General features: G+C 37.9%; 5 protein-coding genes across 5 annotated transcripts; 1 reads left to right on the plus strand and 4 right to left on the minus strand.

The window, feature by feature from the left end:
• Positions 1-1,219: 1,219 nt before the first annotated feature.
• On the minus strand, positions 1,220-4,642 carry ms(3)76Cc (male sterile (3) 76Cc). Its single transcript, XM_068293801.1, is given in 4 exon segments — positions 1,220-2,670; positions 2,672-2,962; positions 3,066-4,302; positions 4,367-4,642. Coding segments are annotated over 4 exon segments (2,979 nt in total). The 5' UTR covers positions 4,492-4,642; the 3' UTR covers positions 1,220-1,344.
• An 883-nt stretch (positions 4,643-5,525) lies between these two features.
• Positions 5,526-7,522, minus strand: LOC137580058 (putative nuclease HARBI1). Its single transcript, XM_068293973.1, is given in 5 exon segments — positions 5,526-5,558; positions 6,010-6,663; positions 7,021-7,142; positions 7,237-7,423; positions 7,508-7,522. Coding segments are annotated over 5 exon segments (1,011 nt in total).
• A 1,391-nt stretch (positions 7,523-8,913) lies between these two features.
• Positions 8,914-10,144, minus strand: asf1 (histone chaperone asf1). The gene has a single exon (XM_068293753.1). It carries the CDS (start codon positions 9,796-9,798, stop codon positions 9,148-9,150), a length of 651 nt encoding a protein of 216 aa, XP_068149854.1. The 5' UTR covers positions 9,799-10,144; the 3' UTR covers positions 8,914-9,147.
• Positions 10,145-10,290: 146 nt separating this feature from the next.
• On the plus strand, positions 10,291-14,905 carry LOC137579990 (ATP-binding cassette sub-family F member 3). The gene is made up of 7 exons (XM_068293901.1): positions 10,291-10,867; positions 10,932-11,155; positions 11,222-11,872; positions 13,674-13,847; positions 13,910-14,400; positions 14,468-14,559; positions 14,624-14,905. Exons 1-7 carry the CDS (start codon positions 10,520-10,522, stop codon positions 14,774-14,776), a joined length of 2,133 nt encoding a protein of 710 aa, XP_068150002.1. The 5' UTR covers positions 10,291-10,519; the 3' UTR covers positions 14,777-14,905.
• A 590-nt stretch (positions 14,906-15,495) lies between these two features.
• On the minus strand, positions 15,496-16,891 carry LOC137579918 (rRNA methyltransferase 3, mitochondrial). Its single transcript, XM_068293800.1, has 2 exons — positions 15,761-16,891; positions 15,496-15,700 (listed from the first exon to the last, which is right to left on the minus strand). The coding sequence occupies exons 1-2, from the start codon at positions 16,852-16,854 to the stop codon at positions 15,565-15,567; spliced, it is 1,230 nt and encodes a 409-aa protein (XP_068149901.1). The 5' UTR covers positions 16,855-16,891; the 3' UTR covers positions 15,496-15,564.
• Positions 16,892-23,868: the final 6,977 nt, after the last annotated feature.

Here is a 23,868-nt window from a genome sequence, read left to right on the forward strand (position 1 = left end):
TCTAGCTCAAATAGTCTTTCAGATAAACGCTTTTTTTGTTAAATTGCGGGGGCGAAAAGGGGCGTGACAAAAATTTTAAATAAACTTAATAACTGTTAACACTGTACGAGCCCACATACCTTCATTTGGTGTTTCTATCTCGTATAATCTCGGAGATCTAGATGTTCATACAGACGGACATGGCTATATGGACTCGTCTATTGATCAAGAATTTATATTCTTATGGGGTCCATTTTACCCTATTAGCCATATAGCAGGAGTTGAAAATAAATCATTGAAATTTTGATTAAATGTTCATTCATTTACGAAAATTTAATTCTGTGCGAAATAGACAAATTAGAACAATTTTTTTTTTCTCCAAATTCAGCAAATTTAAAAAAAATTGAACTCTTAACTTTCCCAAATTTTAATCGTTTTTCAAAAGAAATATCTAATTTGAATGCTTTTTTTTTATGTTCCATTTTCAATTGGATGGTAGTCCATGTAGTCAGCTAATTACCGATTACTGATACTGATTATTATTTAAATGGTTCAAATATTCTCACCTTGTGAATCTTTTATTTAACCAATTTTTGATAAATTTTCTAAATCTTAAAATCTAATTGGAAATTAATCTTTAAGTTTGCATCAAAACCTTACACAATTCGAAGAAAACCATTATCTTTGTGCCGATTTTTATTCATTTTCTCATCTTCTAATTTGCATTTCAAGCCCGAAACCTTGTAAAAATTTATGTTTTTAAATTACTACAGACCTCGCCCCGGCTCAAAGCTACTTAAAATGCTTAGACGTCATGCATTTAAGGGTAAGAAAGAAAGTTTCCATTTGTTGAGATTTAAAAATTTCCACTACAGTTCTAAGCCGGTTTGGTAAATTTTATAATATGTCGATATAAATGATATTCACTTACCCGTAGAGTATATATAAATCAAGATATCCTGATCACATGATGTGTAACCTAAACGTGGAGCCTTTTAAGTCACAAAGTAAGCAACCTGCGAATGAATATACATATATACAAACAATCAATCGATTTAGAATCGTTTTAGACAATATTATCATTATTATTATCAGTATGATATATCATTGTAAACTATAAGCATATATGGGCATAGGCTTGGACCTAACTCTAGCTTGAGTGAATGGGGCCTTTTTTGGACACTGTGTTGTATATGTTTAGGGGTAAGAAGTAACTAAAGAAGAACATAACGCAATCGTATATTATGGCGTCCACAAATTGTCATTTACTTCTAGAAATTTTGAGTTTCGATGGTATATAAAACATTACAATAATATAAAACAGAAAAAAAAAAAACAAAAACAATTAATGATGTGATTAATGAATTAATTGCTTTGATTTTCACATTCGAGGAAGCTCTCAAAACGGCGACAAGACTCATCCAGACGACTGCGTAGCATACGCAATGCTTTCGTTTCCCGCGAGTCAATCATGTGGCAGACCACCTTTGATTGACTGGAAAAGGGGACAAGTCCTGCCTGGCCACAACTCAAATCCAGATGACGGAAACGATCAATGTTACAGGTGCAGCCATCGAAGACATAGTACTTGGCCAAGGATTTGATTTCTTTGTTGGGCGAATGCTTGAAGACCACATAGTTGCCCCAGGGTGTCATAGTTAGGACACGGCCAGCAACTTTAAAAGCTGAACTTAATAGACGTTGTAGACTCTCGACGGTGCCACTTTCCGAGCCAACCACTGCCAAGACATGAGGATTGCGTGTGAATCCCGGATAACTGCTTTGCTTTGCTGAGCAATGCTGGGAGACTTCTGCTTGTTGCTGGGTTGGATTTATTGTCAAGGGTTTATCTTGGCCGCCTTTGCACCAACGATGATCTTTTTCGGTACGCTGCTCCTTACCCTCCTTGGCGGATTCCTCTTTGAACTTTCCGACTACAGAGGGATAATGAATCGTTGGCTTCGCAGCAGGATTATAGACACCTCGAAGAGCCTCACGTGGCGGAGTTGGCTCTGCTGAGATGATGACAGCATTCCCCACCTTAGTCCTCTGTTCTGTGGTACCATGAGAATTGATCTGTTCTTTCTTCTCCTCGTTTGTGGGTTTGACTTGCTTCTGTTTTTTATTGTCGTTTTGTTTTCTGGGACTGTCTTGAAATCTTTTGGCCATTGCAAAGGTTCCACCCAAACCCTTCCTAATGATGGTCGTCGTCCTCATAGGTTTAATTATTTTGGGCGTTAAAATTGTATTTTGGCTCTTGAATTTTAATGGTTTAATGGTTTTCGGTTTGTCAGCCGCTTTGGATTGGCTATTGGAAAGAGCAAGGGAAACTGCTTGGGACTTGCGCATTTTCTGCTCTTCTCCTTCGTTTACTTTTTCCCTTGGCCCCTCCCCATAGGCATGATCATCATCATCCTCAGCATCAGCATCATCATTATCATTATCATTGTCTCCTTCCCCAAAGTACTCATCTTCTGAAGAATCAAACAGCCGGAGATTCTCCACTGATTGTGAAAGTGTTTTATCCAAAAGGTCTGCCTCATAGTCACTGATTTCCATTAGGGATTTGGCACAATTTGTGGCTTCCTGCTGGTGAAAGCAGATTCTCTCGTCCAGCGATTGCACCTCAAACTCGTGACCCTTGGGCACCGGTTGCAGGGCATAACCCCTGGGACATTCGGCCAGATTTTTTGATCTTAACTACATGTATATAAAATTGACTTTGACGATTCGATGCCTTAAGCACCTGCTGGAATACACTGAGCATTGTGTGAAGATCCCGAAACATGCGAACTGTCGCCCATTTGGCATCCGAGCCCTTATCCTCCTCCACATGAGTGCCCATCACATGATGGCGATACGGATCGAGAAGATAATAAAATGAGTCCTTTAACCAAATCGCATACATTTGATTATTAATTTGGAATAGACAATTGGAGAATTCTTCCAGTGAGGCGCGAATATGATGCTCAAAGTTTGTGCCCTGCCAAAGAGCAATAATTAAAATCCAAAAATTTTATCCCTTTCACACTCGCGAAAGAAAGAAAGCAAGGAAGGAAAGATTTCTCTTTCGAGTTGGCCCTTACCTGAATACGAATGCCGCAACACCAATCAGAAAGACGAACATTTGGTATTAGCTTTAGCTCAACGACAAATTGACCCAGACGCAACTGTGTGGGAAATGCATCTAGATCAATGGGATGGGTTTTCACCCAGGATTCAGCCCACAATGAGCGACACAATTCAACGCCATAGCAAATGAGTTGATCCAACATATTTGTATTCCATGTTGCCGGATGATCGATTTTCGATGCCAAAATGGCGACCACACCCACCATCAAAGCACTGCGATTCTTGAGCGGTTCATTTGGATTTGTGGACAAATGAAGATTGCTCTTCAGATAGGCATAATTCTTGTCGATCAAACGAAACTCAATGGGCCGTTGTTTGGCATCCCGCAGAAATATACGGCCATCCGGGGTAACCAATCTCATAACGACCAATTCACGTATGGTGAATTCGTCTTGTGGCTGAATGCCACTTAAACTGCTAGCCAAATGGACAACATTATCGATGCTCTGCAGGCACACCAACATGGCCACACCCTGCTCATTGACACTGGACAAATCGTCCTTGCGCCTGCCCTTCACATCCAAAACGAAATAGACATGACGTCGCCGCTTCCAGATCAGCAGATGACCCACCTTGGTCAACAAGAGGCAATAGCTACCGGTGCGAAAGAAACTCAAAAGTATGGGACGAAGATTCTTCATTATATGCCGTGGCTGGAGTTCCGCTGGTGTCTTGGCATCGCCCCAAAATCGTGGCTCCAAAGCCAATGTAAATGTGTGTCCCTCCAAGGTAAAGGTACGCTTCACCCTTAGCTCGGCATCGGTGTAAATGATGGGCTGACGAACTAATAAATTACTATCGACCGCTTCCTCCTCATCCTCCGCTTCACTGGTCTGATTGAATAGATCGGCGCCCTCTTGCAGCAACATATCGATCTTTTCCGCTGTCCAATCTCCCTCGGGCAGGACATAGATCAAGGCAAATGCCTTCAGATAGGTGGCAAAATTGAGAGCATCTGCCTCGTCTCGCTTCATTTCATTCAGTTCACGTTCAGAGGACCGAACTTTGACATTGGAGCATACCAGACCCACAGCCTTGCCCACCGAATCGGCCTCCACACGCGAACGATTCGGTATACTCAACTTCCGATGGCAATTGTTAGGAGGCTCGAGATGAGGTGGACAGGCTACATCCAGGGGATTCACACTGTAATATTGATCGCACATTGGCTGGGAGAAATAACTGCAAAAGCTGCCAAAAAGAGACGTACACAAAAGAGGCTTAAAAGGCTGGTCCGCCCATTGATTTTAGTTACCTGCGACTTGTGTCACTTTGACTGGAACGCTTGGAACGACAACAACTGGGCATACTGGATGGACGACAAAGTCCACTACGACCGCCCGACAGACGGATGCTGGAACTTCCTTTACTTTTGGCCATATTAGCCTCTCGACTCTTTTGGTACTCCCTTGCGTTAGCAATATGGTCTTCTCTCTTCTTCTTTTCTTTTTTTTTTGGTATCTTGCTTCTGTCGATGTTTCTAAAAAAATAAATAGTACACTAACACGATTTTGGGCATGTATCAAATGAAATTTCCATGACATGGTTTACGAAGTAATCCAAATTTTGTGATTCAAATCATTTCAGAAAAAGTTTTCAAAAATTATCACAAACACACCGCGCGTCATCAGATTAGTTCAACTGCTCCAAATTTAAGAGGTTTTTTTTCACAATTCATAGAGTAAAAACAGGACTAATTTTTAAATAATTTTTCATGAATAAGTCAAAAAATGATGAAAATATTGAAATTCAACGGTTATATGATATAGTTTCATTACCCGAACACCTAGGAACGATAGAAACTGAAAAGATCGACATAAACTTGGCTTTTACTTATGTATATGCTGTTTGAATACTTTTGGATCATTTCGAATACTTGTCAGAGACTCCTAGTACGTTTGTAGGGTAGTGTGAAAGCTACTTAACTTACTTAGTGGCTTTATTAATCAAAAAGTCTACCTTATCAAGGGAGGCTGATCTAACTGGATGACGCGCGGTGTATGTTTTAGTTTCTACATAAATATACATACATACATATGTATGTACACTCACACGATTTAAAAAAATCAATTTTCTAATTTTTAAGCTACAAAAAAAGCTGATAAAATTGCCCTGTGAGCCACTGTAGGTACACACGATGCAAACAATTTGCAGCAAGTTGATTGCTGCAATCAAATTTGCACGTTTGAACACGACTGCAAACATTTTGCTGCAAACAAAAAATTTGCAATAACTGTTTTCGGCAACTATTCTTGCTTGTCGTCTGTATACAGAATTTTACCGTTAATTTGGTGGCGTCAGTTGCTTGCTTGCTTATTTGCATGTGCTGTTTGCTTTCAGTCGCAATATTGCAGCGAGAAAAGCAACATGTGGGATCGCGAGAAAACGAACAAATTAATTGAATTGTACGAGAATTATGCTGTTTTATGGGATGTCTCATCAGCAGACTATAAAAATAAGCATAAGAAGCAAAATGCTTATCGCGAAATTGGTGAAAAATTGGAAAAAAGTGATGATGAAATAAAAACAAAAATTCATCATTTGCGCACTCAATTTTTGCAAGAGGTGCGAAGAGTGAAGCAAAAAAAAAGTGGCCAGGGTACATCGGACAACTACACCAGCAAATGGGAGTTTTTCGATGCGCTTAAATTTATTAAAAATGACGACGGAAATAATTATAAAATTCAAAATTTGGTATGTAGTACAGTTTATTGAAAATATCGGAGTAATTACTTTTATAAATGTTTATATTGCCATGGCACTTCACCATCAGGCGAAACAAAAAAAATGTTTAAATTCTTCACGTATATCTTTTGCTTCAGTAGAGTTTTGCGTATTTCTTTGAAGTGGTATGCAGTTTCCTTCTAACGTCAGACCGTTACGCCAAGTACCTGGTACCACTTCTCCATCAGCTTCATTGTCGAATGTTCCATTCGGAGCATATTTTTGTTTTGACTCTTTCTTGGCCATCAACCAGTTATGTAATGAGCAAATTGCAGAGACAACATCTATTGTCTTTTCTGGGCCAAGTTCCAATGGCTTTCTTAAAACCCGAAATCTATTTGCCATTATGCTAAAAACATTTTCTACCACTCTTCTTGCTCTGGAAAGACGGTAGTTAAAAACACGATTTGGAGCTGGTTGATTTCTGAATGGATATGGTTTCATTATGTATCTTTTCAATGCGAATGCATCATCCGCTACAAGTATATAGGGCACCTTTAGTTCTCGACCTGGAAGCGGCTGCTCCCCAGGAACATTAAGTTGCTCATTTTGTAACGCATATGATAGACTACTTGCGTTAAAAATTCCTCCTACAGAAATTCTTCCTTTGCCTCCTACATCGAAGTAAATTATTTTATAGTTTGCATCTGCTAACACCATTAGCACAACGCTATGCGTGCCCTTATAGTTGAAGTAGGTACTACCACTGTTAGGCGGAGCTTTCATAACTACGTGTTTTCCGTCTAATGCACCGATACAATGAGGAAAGTTCCAAATACTTTCAAAATCAGATGAAATTTTAAGCCACTCGTTTGTAGAATTGGGAACCTAAAAAATTAAAATAAATTATTAATATTTTGTTTACATTTTTATTTCATACTTTTTCACATATTTTTAGGATCTAAGTGAAAACCCCGTGAACACAATACTCCTTGGAGAGACACCATGTTCAACTTATTCTTCAATAACACCAGATGACGTACCAAGTACATCCAAAGAAAAAAAAAGAAAACGTGGCGAGATAGAATTTAAGGACGAAGATCTGCTTATTAAAAAGGCAAGCGCTTTACTCGATAAGCCAGCGGATGATCATCAGGTGTTCGGTGATTTCGTTGCATCTGAGCTCAGATTGCTGAAATCACACCAACATAGACTTTTGCTTCGCAGAAAAATTCAAAGAGCTATTTTGGAAGTATCGGAAATTGACAGCGAGGGCACTTTTACTTGTTCCACTCCTAATGTCGTGTACTCATCTACCAATTCTCCAGGGATGCGGAAAAGATACATCAGAGAATGATATGAATCACCTGAATAATTAATACAAATAAATATTTAAAATACATCAATAAACATATTAATTAAAAGTTCATAAAAATGTTAATTATATACATACATACATACCTGTGGCTAAAAATCGCAATGTCAGGGCTAATCGCTCATTTGGTGGGATCGCAGGACGCATTACAGTGTCTTGTTTAGTTATGTTGTGTTTTACTTTATCTAATTAAAAATTGAAATCACTGACTGCCATGCGGAAAAAATTGCAATAGTATGTTTCATCGCCATTTTGCAGCTCTTTTAAAAGGTTCTGATGTACTCCTTTTTCATATCTTTTGGAAATACACTCTTTCGCCCAACACTTTCTTTTTTTTGCAGACTCTAATCTTCTCACTTTTTTAAGTTTCATTAAAATTGCTAATACAGCAACAGCAGCCACTCTCGATTTTTGTGCCGACATAATATAAACACGTCGTTATTCCTTGACTTTCTCAAAACAACAGAACTTGCAAATGAGTGTCACTTGCAAGGACTGCAAACAAAAAATGAAAACACATGTAGACATTAATGCAATATATTGCACGAAATAGCCATGCAAAAGTTGATTGAAGCAAGAAATTTTCATGCAATATTTGCATTGGTGTGAACAGATGTGCAAACTTTTGCTGCAAATTATTTTCAACTTGCTGCAAATTGTTTGCATCGTGTGTACCTAGCTTTAATCTTACATCTTTAAAAAAAAATGAAGCAAGTAAGTCGACTCGTCGACTTGGGTATACCATACACCAGGTGAAACAAATATTTCAAATTTCGAAAACCAAATGTACATATGTATGTATGTATGTCTATTAAATTGTTTTTACATGTTTCATAGTATGTGCTACCTCGCTCACTCTACGAACACACAAGCACTCTAGCGCCGCCATTAGCCAACGGCCAATTCTGGCCTTGTGGACCGCGTAGTAAAATACGTTCATACGCATAATTTGCATGTTTCTAGTCCGATTTCAATAAAATTTGGTAGTTTTGTAGAAATAGATAAGATTAATTATTCTGCCGAATTTGAATGCGATAGTCAAAAAACTACAGGAGGAAATCGGTTTTTTCTTAATTATGGAGGCGGAAGTGGGCGTGGCAAAATATGAAAATATATATAATCTGCGCGCATACTAAGCCAGTATACATACTAAATTTGGTGACTTTAGCTTTGTTTGTTTTTGATAAAATCAGTTTTGTTTAATTTACGGGGGCGTAAGTGGGCGTGGCAAAATTTTTAAATAGCCAGTTTCTGCGCGTCTATTAAACTAGTCTGCATACCAAATTTGATGTCGGTAGCTGTCATAGTTTTTAAGAAAATCAGTTTTATGTAAATTCCGGGGGCGGAAGGGGGCGTGGCAAAAAGTTTAAACAATTAGTTTCAGCGCGCCAACTAAACGAGTATATAAACCAAATTTGATGTCTCTAGCTGTTATACTTTTTAAGAAAAACAGTTTTATGTGATTCCTGGGGGCGTAAGGGGGCGTGGCCGAAATTCCAATTAACTCTATATATGTACATAATACACGAGTATACATACCAAATTTGGTGACTCTAGCTCTTATAGTCTCCGAGATCTGCGTGTTCATACGGACGGACGGACGGACATGGCTAGATCGACTCGGCTATTCATCCTGATCAAGAATATATATACTTTATAGGGTCGAAGAAGCTTCCTTCTGCCTGTTACATACATTTTGGCGACTTTAATATACCATTTCACCCTATGGGTGTATGGTATAAAAAACACAATACAAAATGACATAAATTTAATTTATAATATATTTTATCTTTGCTTATTTTTTTTTTTTTTTGTATTTAAATTACATTACTTAATTAAGAGGCTAGAGAGGGATGCAGGGGGAGAAAGTTAGGGAAGGGGATGGCGAATTAGAGCGAGAGGTCCAGGCGAATAGAGAAGGAAGTTCTTAGCGGATGAGTAGGGCACAGGGAATCCCATTAGTTTTTACAGTTAGTTCGCTGTCGATGATGTCACTCTCAACATTCCATGGCCAGGGAATTGGAGTTCTCATTCAGAGCCTTAATGCCATTCTCCATGGGCATTGCCAGGCTATTGTCGTCATCGGGTAGACTTACATCCTGTCCAGCATGCTTGTGCGATGTGGATGGAGCATCGTCGTCCATCAACATTTGATTGTCCTCGTTGTGCCCGTTGGTATTGCCATAATCCCAATTGATCTTGAAGCGGGTCACACGAGGCTTACTGGCCAATATGTTGCGTGTTAGCTTGTCAAACAATGGCTTGGGCGGGGGATTTTCGCGCAGCTCCTGATCGGCATAATCATTGTTCACATAGTAACCAACACGAACAAATTCCTGGCCACGGTATGAGCATGTCAACAGTATGATTGTCACACCTACGGCATCCGGTTCTGGGATTTTACTCACATCTGGTGGATCGGCCTGAAAAACGAATATATGTCGACCCTCGGGCACCGGTCCAACGTAAATGGTGTCCAACACTTGATCATGCTCCTCCGATTCGGCCGAACCCACATAGATCATTTTCCATTCCAGATCCTCTTTCAGCTCCTCAATGCACTCGAAAGTCAATTCGAATTGAAATGGGTTGAAAAAGCTGCTGGGATTATCCAGCACCACCACATTGGTGATGTGCACCTTGGCCATGGCACTGCTATTGCTGCTGCACCGACTGTACCTTTATGGAGATCGAAATGTAAAGACTTCTGCGAATGCGTCTGCTGAGATGACACAGCGGCGGCGTCGCGATTTGCGGTGGGCTTTCGTTGCGAAATTGTTTGATGGCAAATGGAATTTGATTGAATTCGTTGCACCAATACTCTTTCGTATCTGTTTGTTTATTTTCGGTAATTGTTAAAGATGTTTATCACTCTATTTTTTTATTGCTTGCTGTAAACGTTGTCTTTTGGCGGAAATTTTATTGTTAAAATGATTGCGCTGCTTCTATATGGAAAATATTACAGCTGACTGGCTTTCCCGCGCTTAAGAGTGACCAGGCGAATATCAGTCACATGGTATCGATATCGTTATCGATAATGCAAACGAAACGCGCGACCAATAGTCGAAACGCTTGAAAAATAGTCGAAACGCGTGAGCACTGGTCGAAACGCTTGAAAAATAGTCTAAACGCGTGAGCACTGGTCTAAAACGCGTGAGCAAAGGCAACACTGTGCGCTCTGCATGCTGTCAATTTAACAAAAAGTTTTTGTTAAATTTTTTTTTTTGGTTGCCACACTCCACTTAAAAACGGAGTCAAGTGAAAAAGACAGAGACACCGTGTAAGAGCGAGAGAGACACAGAGTGAGAGGGAGTTAGTGCGAATTTAAGCTTAAAATTAAATCGATTCCGATTCCAATCAGAATCCAAAATGAATAGCAAATATACGCACATTTTACAACGGGAGTTTCCGGCCATGGACACCGAGTTACTTGATTACATTGGCGGCGTGTTAACTGGTGGCGATGAGGAATTCGAGACTGGCGATGATATATTCGATGCTGTCGGCGATATTCTGCAGTCGGTCGATGGCGAACGAAGTGAGGATAGCATAAGAGGCATCTGTGAGGAGTTCCTCCAGATAATGAGAAACGACTCGAAAAACGTGGAACGTAAAGTGCTTAATGCTCCGGTTAACATTGAAGAGATGGCCAAGAATATGGAGCGTATGGACAAGGATATGCAAAGCATTTGGGTGGTGAATAAGGATGGGGCTAATGTAAGTGAATGAGTATATTTCCGAAATTTCACAACAAAACTTAATTTTTATTCCTTTCGAGTAGAAGGTGGACTCAAAGAAGCTAGAGAAAGCCGAAGCCAAACTGCAGCAGAAACAGGAGAAACGACAGGAAGTAACCAAATCTGGGGTTGTTCCGGTGGCAGTAAAACTGCAAACGGCCACTGCCTCTCAGGTCACAAACAAGAAGAATACAAAAATGGATCAGAAGGGTCTTAATCGTTCGATGGACATAAAAATTGAAAATTTCGATTTGGCCTTTGGTGAGAAGTAAGTACACACAATCACACACACAGATGGAGTGTGGATTTGACTGAACCTATTCCTTTTTTACAGAGTTCTACTGCAGAATGCCAATTTGCTGTTATCTTTCGGTCGTCGCTATGGTCTGGTTGGACGCAATGGCCTGGGCAAGACCACGCTGTTGCGCATGATTGCCGAGCGACAACTGCAGATACCCTCACATATTTCGGTTCTGCATGTGGAGCAGGAGGTTGTCGGCGATGACACATCCGCTGTGGACAGTGTCCTTGAATGTGATACGGAACGAACGCGTCTCTTGACACGCGAAAAGGAGATCTTGGCCGCTTTAAACAGTGGCCAAGTGCAGGATGCTTCGCTTTCGAATGAATTGAGCGAGACATATGCAGCCCTGCAAAATATTGAGGCTGATAAGGCGGTGGCTCGTGCATCTGTGATATTGAAGGGTCTGGGCTTCGATGCCGACATGCAACTGAGGCCAACGAAATCATTCTCTGGTGGCTGGCGTATGCGTTTGGCTTTGGCTCGCGCCTTGTTCTCCAAACCCGATCTATTGTTACTTGACGAGCCGACTAACATGTTGGACATCAAAGCTATCATTTGGCTGGAGACTTATCTGCAGAGTTGGCCCACCACAATTCTGGTGGTGTCTCACGATCGCAATTTCCTTGACACAGTGCCCACCGATATAATACATTTGCATAGCCAAGAGCTTGAGGCATACAAGTGAGTTTAAAGAGAAAATCAATCAACTATAGATTAGAAAGTCTAAAAGAAACTACGAATTTTGACCCCAAAATTGTAAAATAAGCTTTCCACAAATCAGCTTTTTCTAGAAAAGTTTGACAGTTAAAGTATACTCCATTGCTTTTTAGGATAGAACATGGTCTGCTCCTTTTTAAAATTAAGACCTGAGACTGAGTAAAGGCTATCAAAATGAGCGAGACGACACGAATTTGTTGTTGCATACAAAAGGAGAAAAATTTTAAGAACTAATAACATTGACCAATTATTTAAGGAGCAATTATAATGAGTAGATAAATTTATTTATTTATTTATATTCTGAATTGAAACCGTGATTGCAAATTACGGACAATTCTTAAATCTAGCTATAGCTACTAGGCCTTAAGCTAAAATTGTGCTAATTAGTTAGAAATATATTTACAGGATACTAGATGTATATGTGTATATGTACAAGGGCTAATTTGTATTGTTGAAAGTTATTTTGGTAACTTTGAACCAGATGATTATATAAGATGGGATAGGTTTGCTTCTTGGAGGAATTGTTTAATGGAAAGGACGTTGGAGTTGTTAAGGGAGTCGAGAGGATTAGAGGAAAGGTATTTCTTTCTTATTGTATTGTATTTGGTACAATCTATGATTATGTGGAGGACTGTGTTAATTCTGTTGCATTCAGCACACTGTGGTGGAAGTTTTCTCTTAAAGAGAAACTCATGGGTGAGGCGTGTATGTCCAAACCGGAGTCTTTGGAATTTGACGAAGTCGACCCGAGTGATGGGGTTTTCTATCTTTATTTGTGAGTCCTTCGCTGTGGTTTGACTTAGGTTGACTGCCCTGTAATGGTCTGATGTTTTTAGCCATACATCCCTACTGTGTCCTTTGAAAGTACTCTTAATGTAGTTTATTTCATCTTTGTAATTCAAATTGGACTCTAATATATTTGGGAATTGGTGAGCTTGTTTGGTGGCCAAATCTGCTGTTTCGTTTCCCTGAATACCTGTGTGGCCTGGGACCCATACTATGATTATTTTTGGGTATTGGTGTGTTAGAATATCGCGGGTCGTTGTTATATACGGGTTTTGATTACTTGTCTGACCTACTGCTTGGATGGCTGATAGAGAGTCCGAGCATATTGCACTCGGGTGGTTCAAGCTTTGGGCGTAAGTGCAGGCAGCTAAAATCGCTGCTGCTTCTGCCGTGTAGTTCGAGGAGTGGAGTGGTAATATGGCGGTCTTAATAATCTCGGTCTCTGTTGGTATGCTATAGGACACTCCTAGGTTGGATTTTGACCCGTCTGTGTATATGAACTTGTAATCTCTCAGATCTTCTTTAAGGCTGAGAAACTTCTTTTGGTAAACTATGGACGGAGTTGATGACTTGGTTGTGAAGTGTAAAGAAAGGTTTAGGGTTTTCTCAGTAAAAAGCCATGGGGGATTTTTTTGTACTCTTGGTCTTGGTGGCGTAAACATCAAACCATTCTCTATGCAGAAGTTTAATGCTTTATGCAAGGAGGATGGGATTCTGGGAGTTCTCTTCGCTTTCTTAATCCTGTTTACAATTTCCTGTACAGTAGTGTTCGATACTAGCATTAAAGACTTGTACATTTTTGCTATAGATAGTTTGAATCTCGATTCCAAAGGCAATATCTCTGCTTCATACAGGAGATTGTTGATCGGGGTTGAAGATAAATATTTTAATTATCAATTCCAAGCACAACCATTTTTTTTTTTAAGGATTTCCTACCATAACTAACTAACCATTTGTCCTTTACTCTATATTATTTTAGGGGCAACTATGACCAATTTGAAAAGACCAAGACGGAGAAACTGAAAAGTCAACGCCGTGAATACGAGGCACAAATGGCACATCGTTCTCATGTTCAAGAATTTATTGATCGTTTTCGTTATAATGCAAATCGTGCCTCATCTGTCCAATCGAAAATTAAAATGCTAGAGAAACTGTAAGTATTAAAAAAGCAAAACTTCATCTAAGATATCTAACTCCCGATTAATCCTGCTACAGGCCCGAGCTGAAGCCTGTGGAAAAGGAAACTGTGGTTACACTTAAATTTCCCGAAGTTGAACCATTGAATCCACCCGTTTTGGCTATATCGGAGGTATCATTTCGTTATCAACCAACAGATCCATTGCCCATATTTAAGGGTGTCAATCTATCGGCTACCTCGGATTCACGTATTTGTATTGTCGGTGAGAATGGAGCGGGTAAATCAACGCTCTTGAAAATTATCGTTGGACAATTGAGCACAATTTATGGTAATATTGTATTGCATCGCGGCCTGAGGATCGGTTATTTCGCTCAACATCACGTCGATCATCTTAACATGAATGTGACTTGTGTGGGTGTTTTGGCTGAACTCTTTCCGGGACGGCCCGATGAGGAATATCGACGACAATTGGGCAGTTTTGGTATTTCGGGACCATTGGCATTGCAGAGCATTGCCAGTTTATCTGGTGGACAGAAATCACGTGTGGCCTTAGCTAAAATGTGTATGGGTAAGTGATCGACTAGATCATAAGTTGTCTCGTTAATTAATTCCATCTTTCTTTATCTTGATTGTAGCGGAACCCAATTTCCTGGTGCTTGATGAACCGACAAATCATTTAGATATTGAGACCATCGATGCCTTGGGAAAAGCTATTAATGCATTTAAGGTGAGATTTATCCAAAAATAATGGTAATGCCTCGTAATCAAATACATACATTTTTTGTAAATAGGGCGGCGTTATTTTGGTATCCCACGACGAGAGACTCATTAAAGTTGTCTGCAAAGAGCTGTGGGTATGCGGTAATCGCACTGTTCGAGCCATTGAAGGCGGTCTGGATGAATATAAGCGAGAAGTATACAAGGAGATTGAAGCCAACGGTTGAATAAAGTGGACTTAATTCCCCCTTCATATGCCCATCCACCATTCAACCCACATAAACTCTCAATTTTTGTGTTTTAAACAATTTAGCAATAAATTTATATAATGCCAATGACGCGCAGGACAAAGATGATTGCAAAAGTCTTTTTAATATTCACTTTTTAGCTATTTATCAAAATTATATACAGGCTAAATTTTCCACATTGTTTCCTTTATCTGCAAAGTCACATGGAATATCAAAAACTATCGAAACGAAAGCATTTATAACTTTAACATTTTCAATTCTTTATCTAGTCATCGCATAAACATATAAATAGTTATTCTTATAAACAACTATCTTTAGATCGAAAATATATAGCAAAAGATAGCTTATAACTATGCAAGATTGAATTCTTTAGCAATTTTTGAAAAGAAACCTTTTTCAAAATGCCCGAAAAGATTCTTTTGCTTCTTTCCATTGAAAAATCCATTTAAAGTTATATGATCTATTATGGTCTTTTGACTCACAAGAAGTAATCAATGGCAATACAGTCATAATTCCCAAATGATGCCAAGGATTATTTCTTTATTTCTTTCAATTTGAATGTCATGAAATGTATTGAAAGTAAAGAGGTTTGGTAAGGTATTCGAAATGTTGGACAATGGAGAGTTTGAAGATTCCTTAGGTATAAAGGCAAACCAATAAAAGTATTAAAAGTTCATTACATTCGGAAAAGTGTACAATTAATGAAAATCAACAAAGAGTTTATTTTTTGTTTTTCGTTAATCATTATGCAACAACATTTTCGTAACTTATGTTTGTTTTAGTTTCCTGCGAAGTTCAAAGAGCAGTAAGGTTAAGGCAGACGCCACATTAAGGCTATCCGTTCCCTCGGCTAGAGGTATGTAAACACATTTACCCTTGTTCTGACCCACAAGGTTCATGAAACTGCAAAATAAAGTAAGGGAGGAAATAGTTTTATAACATCATTAATAGAGTTTTGCTTACCTGTAAGCCTCTGAGCTGACGCCGTGACTCTCACCGCCAATGATGACGATTTGATGGCCATTTGGAGCAGCTGGCATATCAGCATACTCAATTGCTGTATGCTCGGCCAGCTTTTCCAGATTATTTTCTGCTATATAGACATGACAATTATCTGCTGCTTCTGGCGGAATTGTCAGAGCCAAATCATCCCAGGCAATGTCATCGCGTATGGGCAAACGGAATTGTCCACCGCAACCGCCACGCAAAGCCTTCGATTCCCAGGGATCACAAGAGCCATGAATAACTACAACCTGATGGCAGGGAAGGGCGGCACAGGTTCTGATAATGCTGCCCAAGTTGTTGGGTTCTCTGATATTGTCACAGACCACAGTGATGGGTAGAGACGACGATGTGGCGGTATTCTTGGCAGTTTCAAATCCTCTAGAGGAGGGACGCTCAAATATGCCCATTACACCAGGTGGTGTGACCAATGTGGACCATGTTTTCAGATCATGCTGGGGCACTTTGTAGATCTTTGTGTTGGTCTTCTGTTGCGCCAAGGCCACTTCCTCCCTGAGCAAAGCGAGCTGCTCCTTCTGACTAAAGATCAGAGTTTGCATTTTGAGGCCACATGAGAGAGCTTCACGTATTAGTCGTCTGCCCTCAATAATTATCTGACGGTTCTTGTCTCGCCGCTTGCGGGAACGTACTGTGATCATCAGAGTGCTAAGCAAGGGATCTTGCAAATTAAGCCGGACAAACTCCAAGTCCAGATCCTTGTCCCTAATAATTGTCGATGGTGTAATTTGGGGTACAGCACGTTGATTAGACAGGGACACACGTGCAACACCTGCAGTCGGAACAGTTTTCACCGGCGCTTTTCCTCCATCTCCTCCTCGACTCGCTCTCGATTTTCCCGCATTGTGCTTGCGTAAAGTGTCCCGCGTGTTAACCGGCTCATGTTGTATTGATGAATTCTCAAAGAGATTGGCTTCAATGTCCAGGGCATCTTTTATTTCCTTGGAGCTGCTGCTGCTGCTGTCTAAACGGTAGAAACTCAAACAATTCGCATTGATCTGCCGGCCTAAGGAACGTTTTAGAATATTTGCTAACATTATGTTTTTGCGGCAGCTGAAAATTAATCGATATACATAAATTGCCATCGATATAAGTATCGATTGTTTTCTGAGCTCTATCGATTTGAAATTTACCGTATATTTTAACGTCATTTCTTTAAAGTTTGTATAAAAATATTTCGGTCTTTTAGTTATATTGTAGTTGTTTTAATTTAATTGAAGTGTTTCACATTGTATCTGACAGTTTGTGCTAATTAAGTCATAGATTGGGAGAAATGATTTTGTAATGTGGATAATTTTGGTTTCCAAATTGCAAATGTGAGTAAATATAAAGTTCACAATATTATAACTAAATTTATTTGTTGTATGTATGTATGTGTATGTATATATGTATGAAAATCCATTTTGAAATATGCATACATATATGTACATAGGTATGAATGTATGGATGTTCATACATGTTCTAACCAAATCCAATCCCTAGTAATATTGAGATAATCACCATTAAGCGTGCTTACTATGTAAGTTATGTACATATATGCACATACATATACACAATAAAATGGCCGACAAAGGCCTACGTTCTAGTGGAGCTTTTTGTCCAATTGGGACTTCGTTTGAAGCATGTACCGTTACCTAAGTTCTCGATCTCTTGGGGACAGAGACAATTATTTGTAGCTTGTGAAAAGAGAAGGGCATATGTAGGTAATTGGCTGCTGCATTGAGTGAGCGTGTGTCTGGACAGTGAGCGACTCGAGAGCAACAGCGATGCTTGATCAAAGAAAACAAATGGTAAATTTTAGAACAGGAGAAACATATGTATGTATATATGTATGTATGTATGTATGTATGTACATATGTATGAATGTACAGTGGCTTACAGCTTATTTGATACAGCTCTCTTTCAAAAATTGATACAGTCATTGCTTGGAAACTGTACACACTACCGAAAAACTAAAAATGCCATTTTTATAATAAATGCTATTTGTTTTCGAAAACAAAAAATTTTAATTCAAATCAGAGCTATTTAACAGTAGAAAACTAACATAGCGAAAACACGCCGTAAATAAAACTTTCTGAGAATCCCATTTCTTGGAACAAGCTTTTGAAATATGTACATACTGTTATACATTTCAAGTTTATCGATACAATTTATAGTCCCGATTTTAAAGATATCGAAAGTGAAAACATAATGCTGTATCAAATAAGCTGTGAGTCACGGTATGTACATATGGATGGATGTATGTATGTACATATGGATGGATGTATGTATGTACACACATAGTTCTTTTGGAAATCAAAATCTTCGATGTTTTAAGAAAAAACATCAAATGAACAGAGATATTTTTGAAAAAATTAAATTTGCGCTCAATTATCAATATTGTTATTAATATCTGTAATTTTTGGCCGAAACTTATAAAAAATATAAATACCAATACCAATTACTCTGACAATCCTTCAAATTATAAACAACAGTGAAATATAAAATTCCAAAAATCAAATGTGTTAGTAAATAACTTAATAATGAAAATAAAATTCAAATAAGGTAGATTTTAAGCTATAAATTGTCAAGCTATGAGTGTGCAAATAAGCTAGATTTAGCTGTGAATAAGCTAAGACGACATCACTTTATTAGACGTTCCAAAGGACTATAATAACAATAGTAACCAGTTGAGGAGTCATTTAGTAGTGTTAAGATATATAAGATTAAACTGGCGCCAGGATTGGAAGTTTTTAAGATCGGCTTATAGCCGACTAAATAAATCCGTTTCTTTATAAGTAAAACAAGGCTTAACATCGTCAGCATACACAAACACACGCGAATGAATAATTGCTGATAGAAGATCGTTAATGAATAAAGTAAAAATAAGAGAGCCAAGATGACTATCTTGAGGGACACCCGATGTCATAGGAATGGAATTGGAATAGGAAGACTTAAAAAGTAACTTCTGTTTTCTGTTTGTTAAATATTCTCGAACCCAAGAAAGGAAAAGGGTTGGGACCCCAATGTCGTTCAGTTTAGAAAGTAATAGGGTATGATTAACAGAATCAAAGGCTTTACTGAAGTCAGTGTATACAACATCAGTTTATTTAGCGTTTTTATAGGCTTCGTACGTTTTGTCATCTTTATGGAAAAGAGTAAGATTCGACAGACAATAAAAACAATTTATACAATTTAAATAAAATGGGTTTACATAATGCGTTTGCACAGAACCTGAGTACACGTCCGTCAAATAAAAGGTATTCTACATATTTCGTCATAATTGGTGATCGTTGTAGTGTTTTCATCATTTCGTCTATTATTGGTGACGCTGGTGATCCCATAGGCATTCCTTTTAAATGTGTTGTCCTTGTATTTAAAATATCTGTTCTTTTGTATGCAAAAACGTACTATTTCCATGAATGTTAATTTTGGAATGTTAGTGTGTTCTTTTATTTTTATCCAGGGGATAATTAGGGATAATCGTGTCAAGTGCAAATATTTGACCTACCTAGTCCTAGATCCGGCATTGATCCTAGTTGATCCTTGTTAGTTGTATTCCACCAAAGTTCGAAAAACGCCAATTTTTAGTGTATTTTTAAATGCGCTAAGTTTATTTTTTAAAGAACATATTTTTCCGTTAAAAAATCCAAGATCACGCTCAATGTAAAAATCCGATATCCGGCTGTGTTTCTCTCTTGATCTCCGGCCCTGTAACCCGAATTCAGGCGAACTTGTCGGTGCGCTTCAGTGTCCAGAACCTGTTGAGTTGCTGTATAGTCCATATGGGTCTAACTCTTGTAGTCTCCGCCATCTAGGTGTTCATACAGACGGACGGACGGGCGGAGGGACATGGCTAGATCAACTCTGCTGTTGATGCTGGGGTCGGAAAAGTTTCCTTCGCCCTGTTACATACATTTTGGCTACTTTAATATTTCATTGCACCCTTTTGGTGCATGGTATAAAAGGAGTACCAGAAAAACTTGCAAGGGTATAAAGACATGAGATTTTTTTTTTCTAATTGTTTGGTTTGTTTTAACGTTATATTTCCGTCTTTTCTATTCTTCTTCTGGCTTTCTTAAATTTGAACTTTTATTCTATATTTTTGCACTTTATGTTGCTAGTCGCCATCTTCTTCCTCTTGTTTCGTCCTGCTTCCGCGCTTCGTTGCTCTGCTTTGGTTTTTTTTTGTTGTTAGATTTCCCCTAAAATGGCCGTTAAGTTTGAAATGGCCGTTAAATTTGAAATGGTTTGAGGCACGTGTGTGCATTTTCAGACCCGTATACACACAGAGGATAAACAAGGACTAAAGTGGGACTAAAACAAAAGCTAAAACATAGATGATAAAATGTGGGGCAAAGGGGGCGATTGTGGGGAGTGGAGGCGTATGAAGTACACCCACCCATCCATACATAAAACCTACACGCGGCCTGAAATTAATACGAATTTATGACAATTTGAAATGCATTTTCAGAGTTGCCGCTCTCGCCGCTCCTCAGAGGCCATAAAAGTTTTTATGTATTTAGATGTCAGCTACAGCTGCCCTCCCATCATACATTTTTAGCCTCAAAAACAAAGCCAAAAACATGCGCGAATTTTTCTTGGCTCTTCTTCTTTTAGTCAAGATTTTATGTCCCGATCCAGCCGGCCACGCCTACAACATCGGCAAGGCATATGTTTGATTTTTTTCTTTGACCGATTTTATGAGCCACGCACAAATTTGCAAGTCCATTTTCTGAGAGAAGCTTTTGTCTTACGAGCCGCCTTACAAATAAGGCCTTGCAGGGTGCCGGGCGGGGTGTAGAGGCAGGCTGTGGATTGTTGTTATAATTTTTATGGTTTCCATTTGCTTTTGGCACGTACTCGTATATATTTTCTCAACCCAACTCAACTCCGACTTAGTATTGCACTTTATATAACAATATAAAATTTCGTTGTTTTTTTTTTTTTTGCTTTCCTTTTTACTCTTTAGAGGAGGAAGCATTTGTGTAGCTCATAAATATATTTAATGATATAAACGTTTCAGGGGTTCTCTAATCCCCTGCCATCCCCGCCATTGTTTATGCATTTTTATTAATTTGTCACAGATTGAGAGCGATAGAGAGTGAGAGAGAATGTATGAAAGGAGATAAAAGACTGTATTTAAAACCAAAATGAAAATGAAAATTGATTTGTTGGGCAGTTATTATTTTTATTGCTAAGAGAATGTCAACTTAATTGCGTCGATGAGAGGGTTGTCTAAAAAGTTCTACAAAAATGGCAGCCCTAAAATGTTAAAGTAAAAAAATAGTTTTAAAGACTTAATTCGACAAATCATTTACGTAAATTTTCATTTGCATTGTTTTTTTGCAATTGGCACAGTAAGCACATAAATATTTAATCTTTGACGTATTAAAAAATACCCCACGAAAAAAGGGTTTGTTGCGATGGTGTGCTGTTGGCTAAATTTTCTCAAATAATATTAACAACCAAACGGTTAAAGACGTTTTCTATACCTTTGCAACTACTTTTACTGGTTTTTGTCGATGTTTTTTAAGTTGATCAAACTTATGAATGCCCTAAACGATATTGTTTCTGGGTAACTAAAAAAAAAACACGAATTTCTGTCAAAATTTTCCTTATAAACAGTCGGGCTTCGATTACACAAGCCGACATTTTTAAGGTCATGGAGAAGTGTTTTAAGTTCAAAAGATCTCCGATCACGGCATTGTACTTAGTTTTACCCATCACGTCAGGACTTCGAAAAAATGCCTTGAAGTAATTCAAAAATGATCACATTTTCAATAATTTATTGCATAATTTAAAGATAATATTATACTAAAAATATAATTTTTTAACCTATTAATAAATATGTATATTACCTAATAATATATGATTTAAAAGAAATTTACAAATTATCAAAGAGTTATTTCTTTGTTGTAATGCATAATTTGTTGTAATAATAATAATGGTTCTATAATAAGTAAAGTTTAAACCAAAAACTATGCTATAGGGATTCCAAAAATTGTCTACTTTTTAATTTTACAGAATTAGGGGAATTTTATGTTGACAATTTTTTAAAACTTTTTATAGTATACTTTTGGGTGCCTGTTTTCAAACCCCAGATCCCATGATTTTACAAAATGTTGATGTGATGGACAAAAACCAAGTATGCAGTCAAAATCAGCGTACGAAAATAAGTTAAGAACACTTCTCAAGTTAACTTCACTAAAATCATGTCGGCCTGTGTTATCCGTGATGGTCGGGACCATTACGGATAATAGATTTTCACCGTTAATCGAACAACAATTTTGATTTTACAATTTTTTTAAATATTCTTATTATTTTACAAGTTAACTGAAAACATGAGGCAAAAAAGTTAAAGTAAATAATTAAAAATCTGCCCTCACGGATAATAGAGGTAATCACGGTTAATTGACGCAAACAATTTGAAAACATTGTAACCAAAAAACAATAGACTGATCTGATCTAATCGGGGTCACCCGTTAATCAGATCACGGATAATCGAGGCCAGACTGTACTTTACAAAAAAGTGTTGCCTACTTTTAAGCCTGGCCTCTAATGGCAAAACGTATGCATTTTTATGCTTTCATAAAGGAGAATTGAAAACAGTCCAACAAAGTGCTCAGCGAGTAAAAATATTGAGTTTCAATAAAGACATAAATAAGTAAATACTACCAGAGGGAGTTAGAGAAAGAAAGAGAAAATTGAGTTCATTCATGTTGAATCGGAATATTTGTTGCTATTTACTCAGTATAAATATTCCAAATGGTTTGACCAATACTTACTCGAAAACTTCTAACTACTATTAAGTTTCAATTTAAAGTTTTCACTTTTGTGAAAATAGAATTCATTGAAATAGATTTTTGTTTCCTTCTCTATTCTATCATCTCTCTTTGTTTTTCGGTCTCTTTCAAAGTGCGAACTAATGCGAAAAACAAGAAAATTATCACGAAATGCGCATCAATTGTACTTTTTTTTTTGTGTATTTCTATTTGTTGTTGCTTTTCTTTTATTTAAGTGAAATAAGCACGAAGAACTAGGTTCTCTAAAAACGATTGATAACACTAAACAACCAAATATTAAATCGATGTGGATTTTCAATTTACTAATGCTAATATCAAAATTTAAAAACAATATTGTACAAGGACAATTTATCACAAAAGTCATTAATTTTTTGTATTAAAAACCAAACTTTGGTTATCTAGTGTAGTCCCACGACAAAAGCAAGCACCAAGTTTTTTGTATACAAAAGTTTGGAAAAGGAAAATTTTGGCCGCATCGAACATTTGTATGTTTTGTTCACCGATTTGATTTTCATATCTCTCAAGTCGAACAAGTTGTAGGATTAATTTTTTGTTTTTGTTGTCGACAACCAAAAGAGGAAATGAAAATAAAAATCGGAATGTATATAGACGGGGTAAAAGGCAGGCCACAATAGTAAATCTGAGAGCGGCTTTTGTATTTAACGAAAGAGGTTTTTTTTTTTTTTACCATATTTGTCCAAGATAAAGCAAAAAATTTAAAATACAAAAAAAATTACATTCATGTCAAAGACCATTTCTACCCAGACAAAGAGTTTTTGGAACAGATGGTTGCGCCTTATCGTAATTAGCTTCTTTAAATAGTTGCCTTAAAAAATAAAAAAAAAAATAGAATCGGAAAAATAATGTTTTAAATAAAATGAAATATGTACATAAGTCAACTCAACAGATAACTCAATTAAAAGAGTTTAAGTTATCAAGCCTTGCTTTCCGACTCCTCCTCAACTAGCAGACGACGACAGACTTTAAAAGTCACAAAACTTTATTTTACTAAAAGCAGCCGCGTGGCAGAGCGCCAAAGCAGTCAAAAACTAAAAGTCAGATGAAAGAGGCTAAAACAAAACATTTAAATGACTGATGAAATAGCGGTGGGCGGTTGGGTGGGCGGGCGCGCACAGACGGACAGAAGGGACAAAAACGTGAAGATTGAGATGAAGATGTATTCTGCATACACCGTACGTACTTTTCCACTACCAAGTATACAAAGAATAATTTAGTTTTTGGCAGCCGCAACCTAATTGAAAGGTA

Source organism: Drosophila tropicalis, unplaced genomic scaffold (genome assembly GCF_018151085.1).
Source record: "Drosophila tropicalis isolate 14030-0801.00 unplaced genomic scaffold, ASM1815108v1 contig_805, whole genome shotgun sequence".
Classification (NCBI taxonomy): domain Eukaryota; kingdom Metazoa; phylum Arthropoda; class Insecta; order Diptera; family Drosophilidae; genus Drosophila; species Drosophila tropicalis.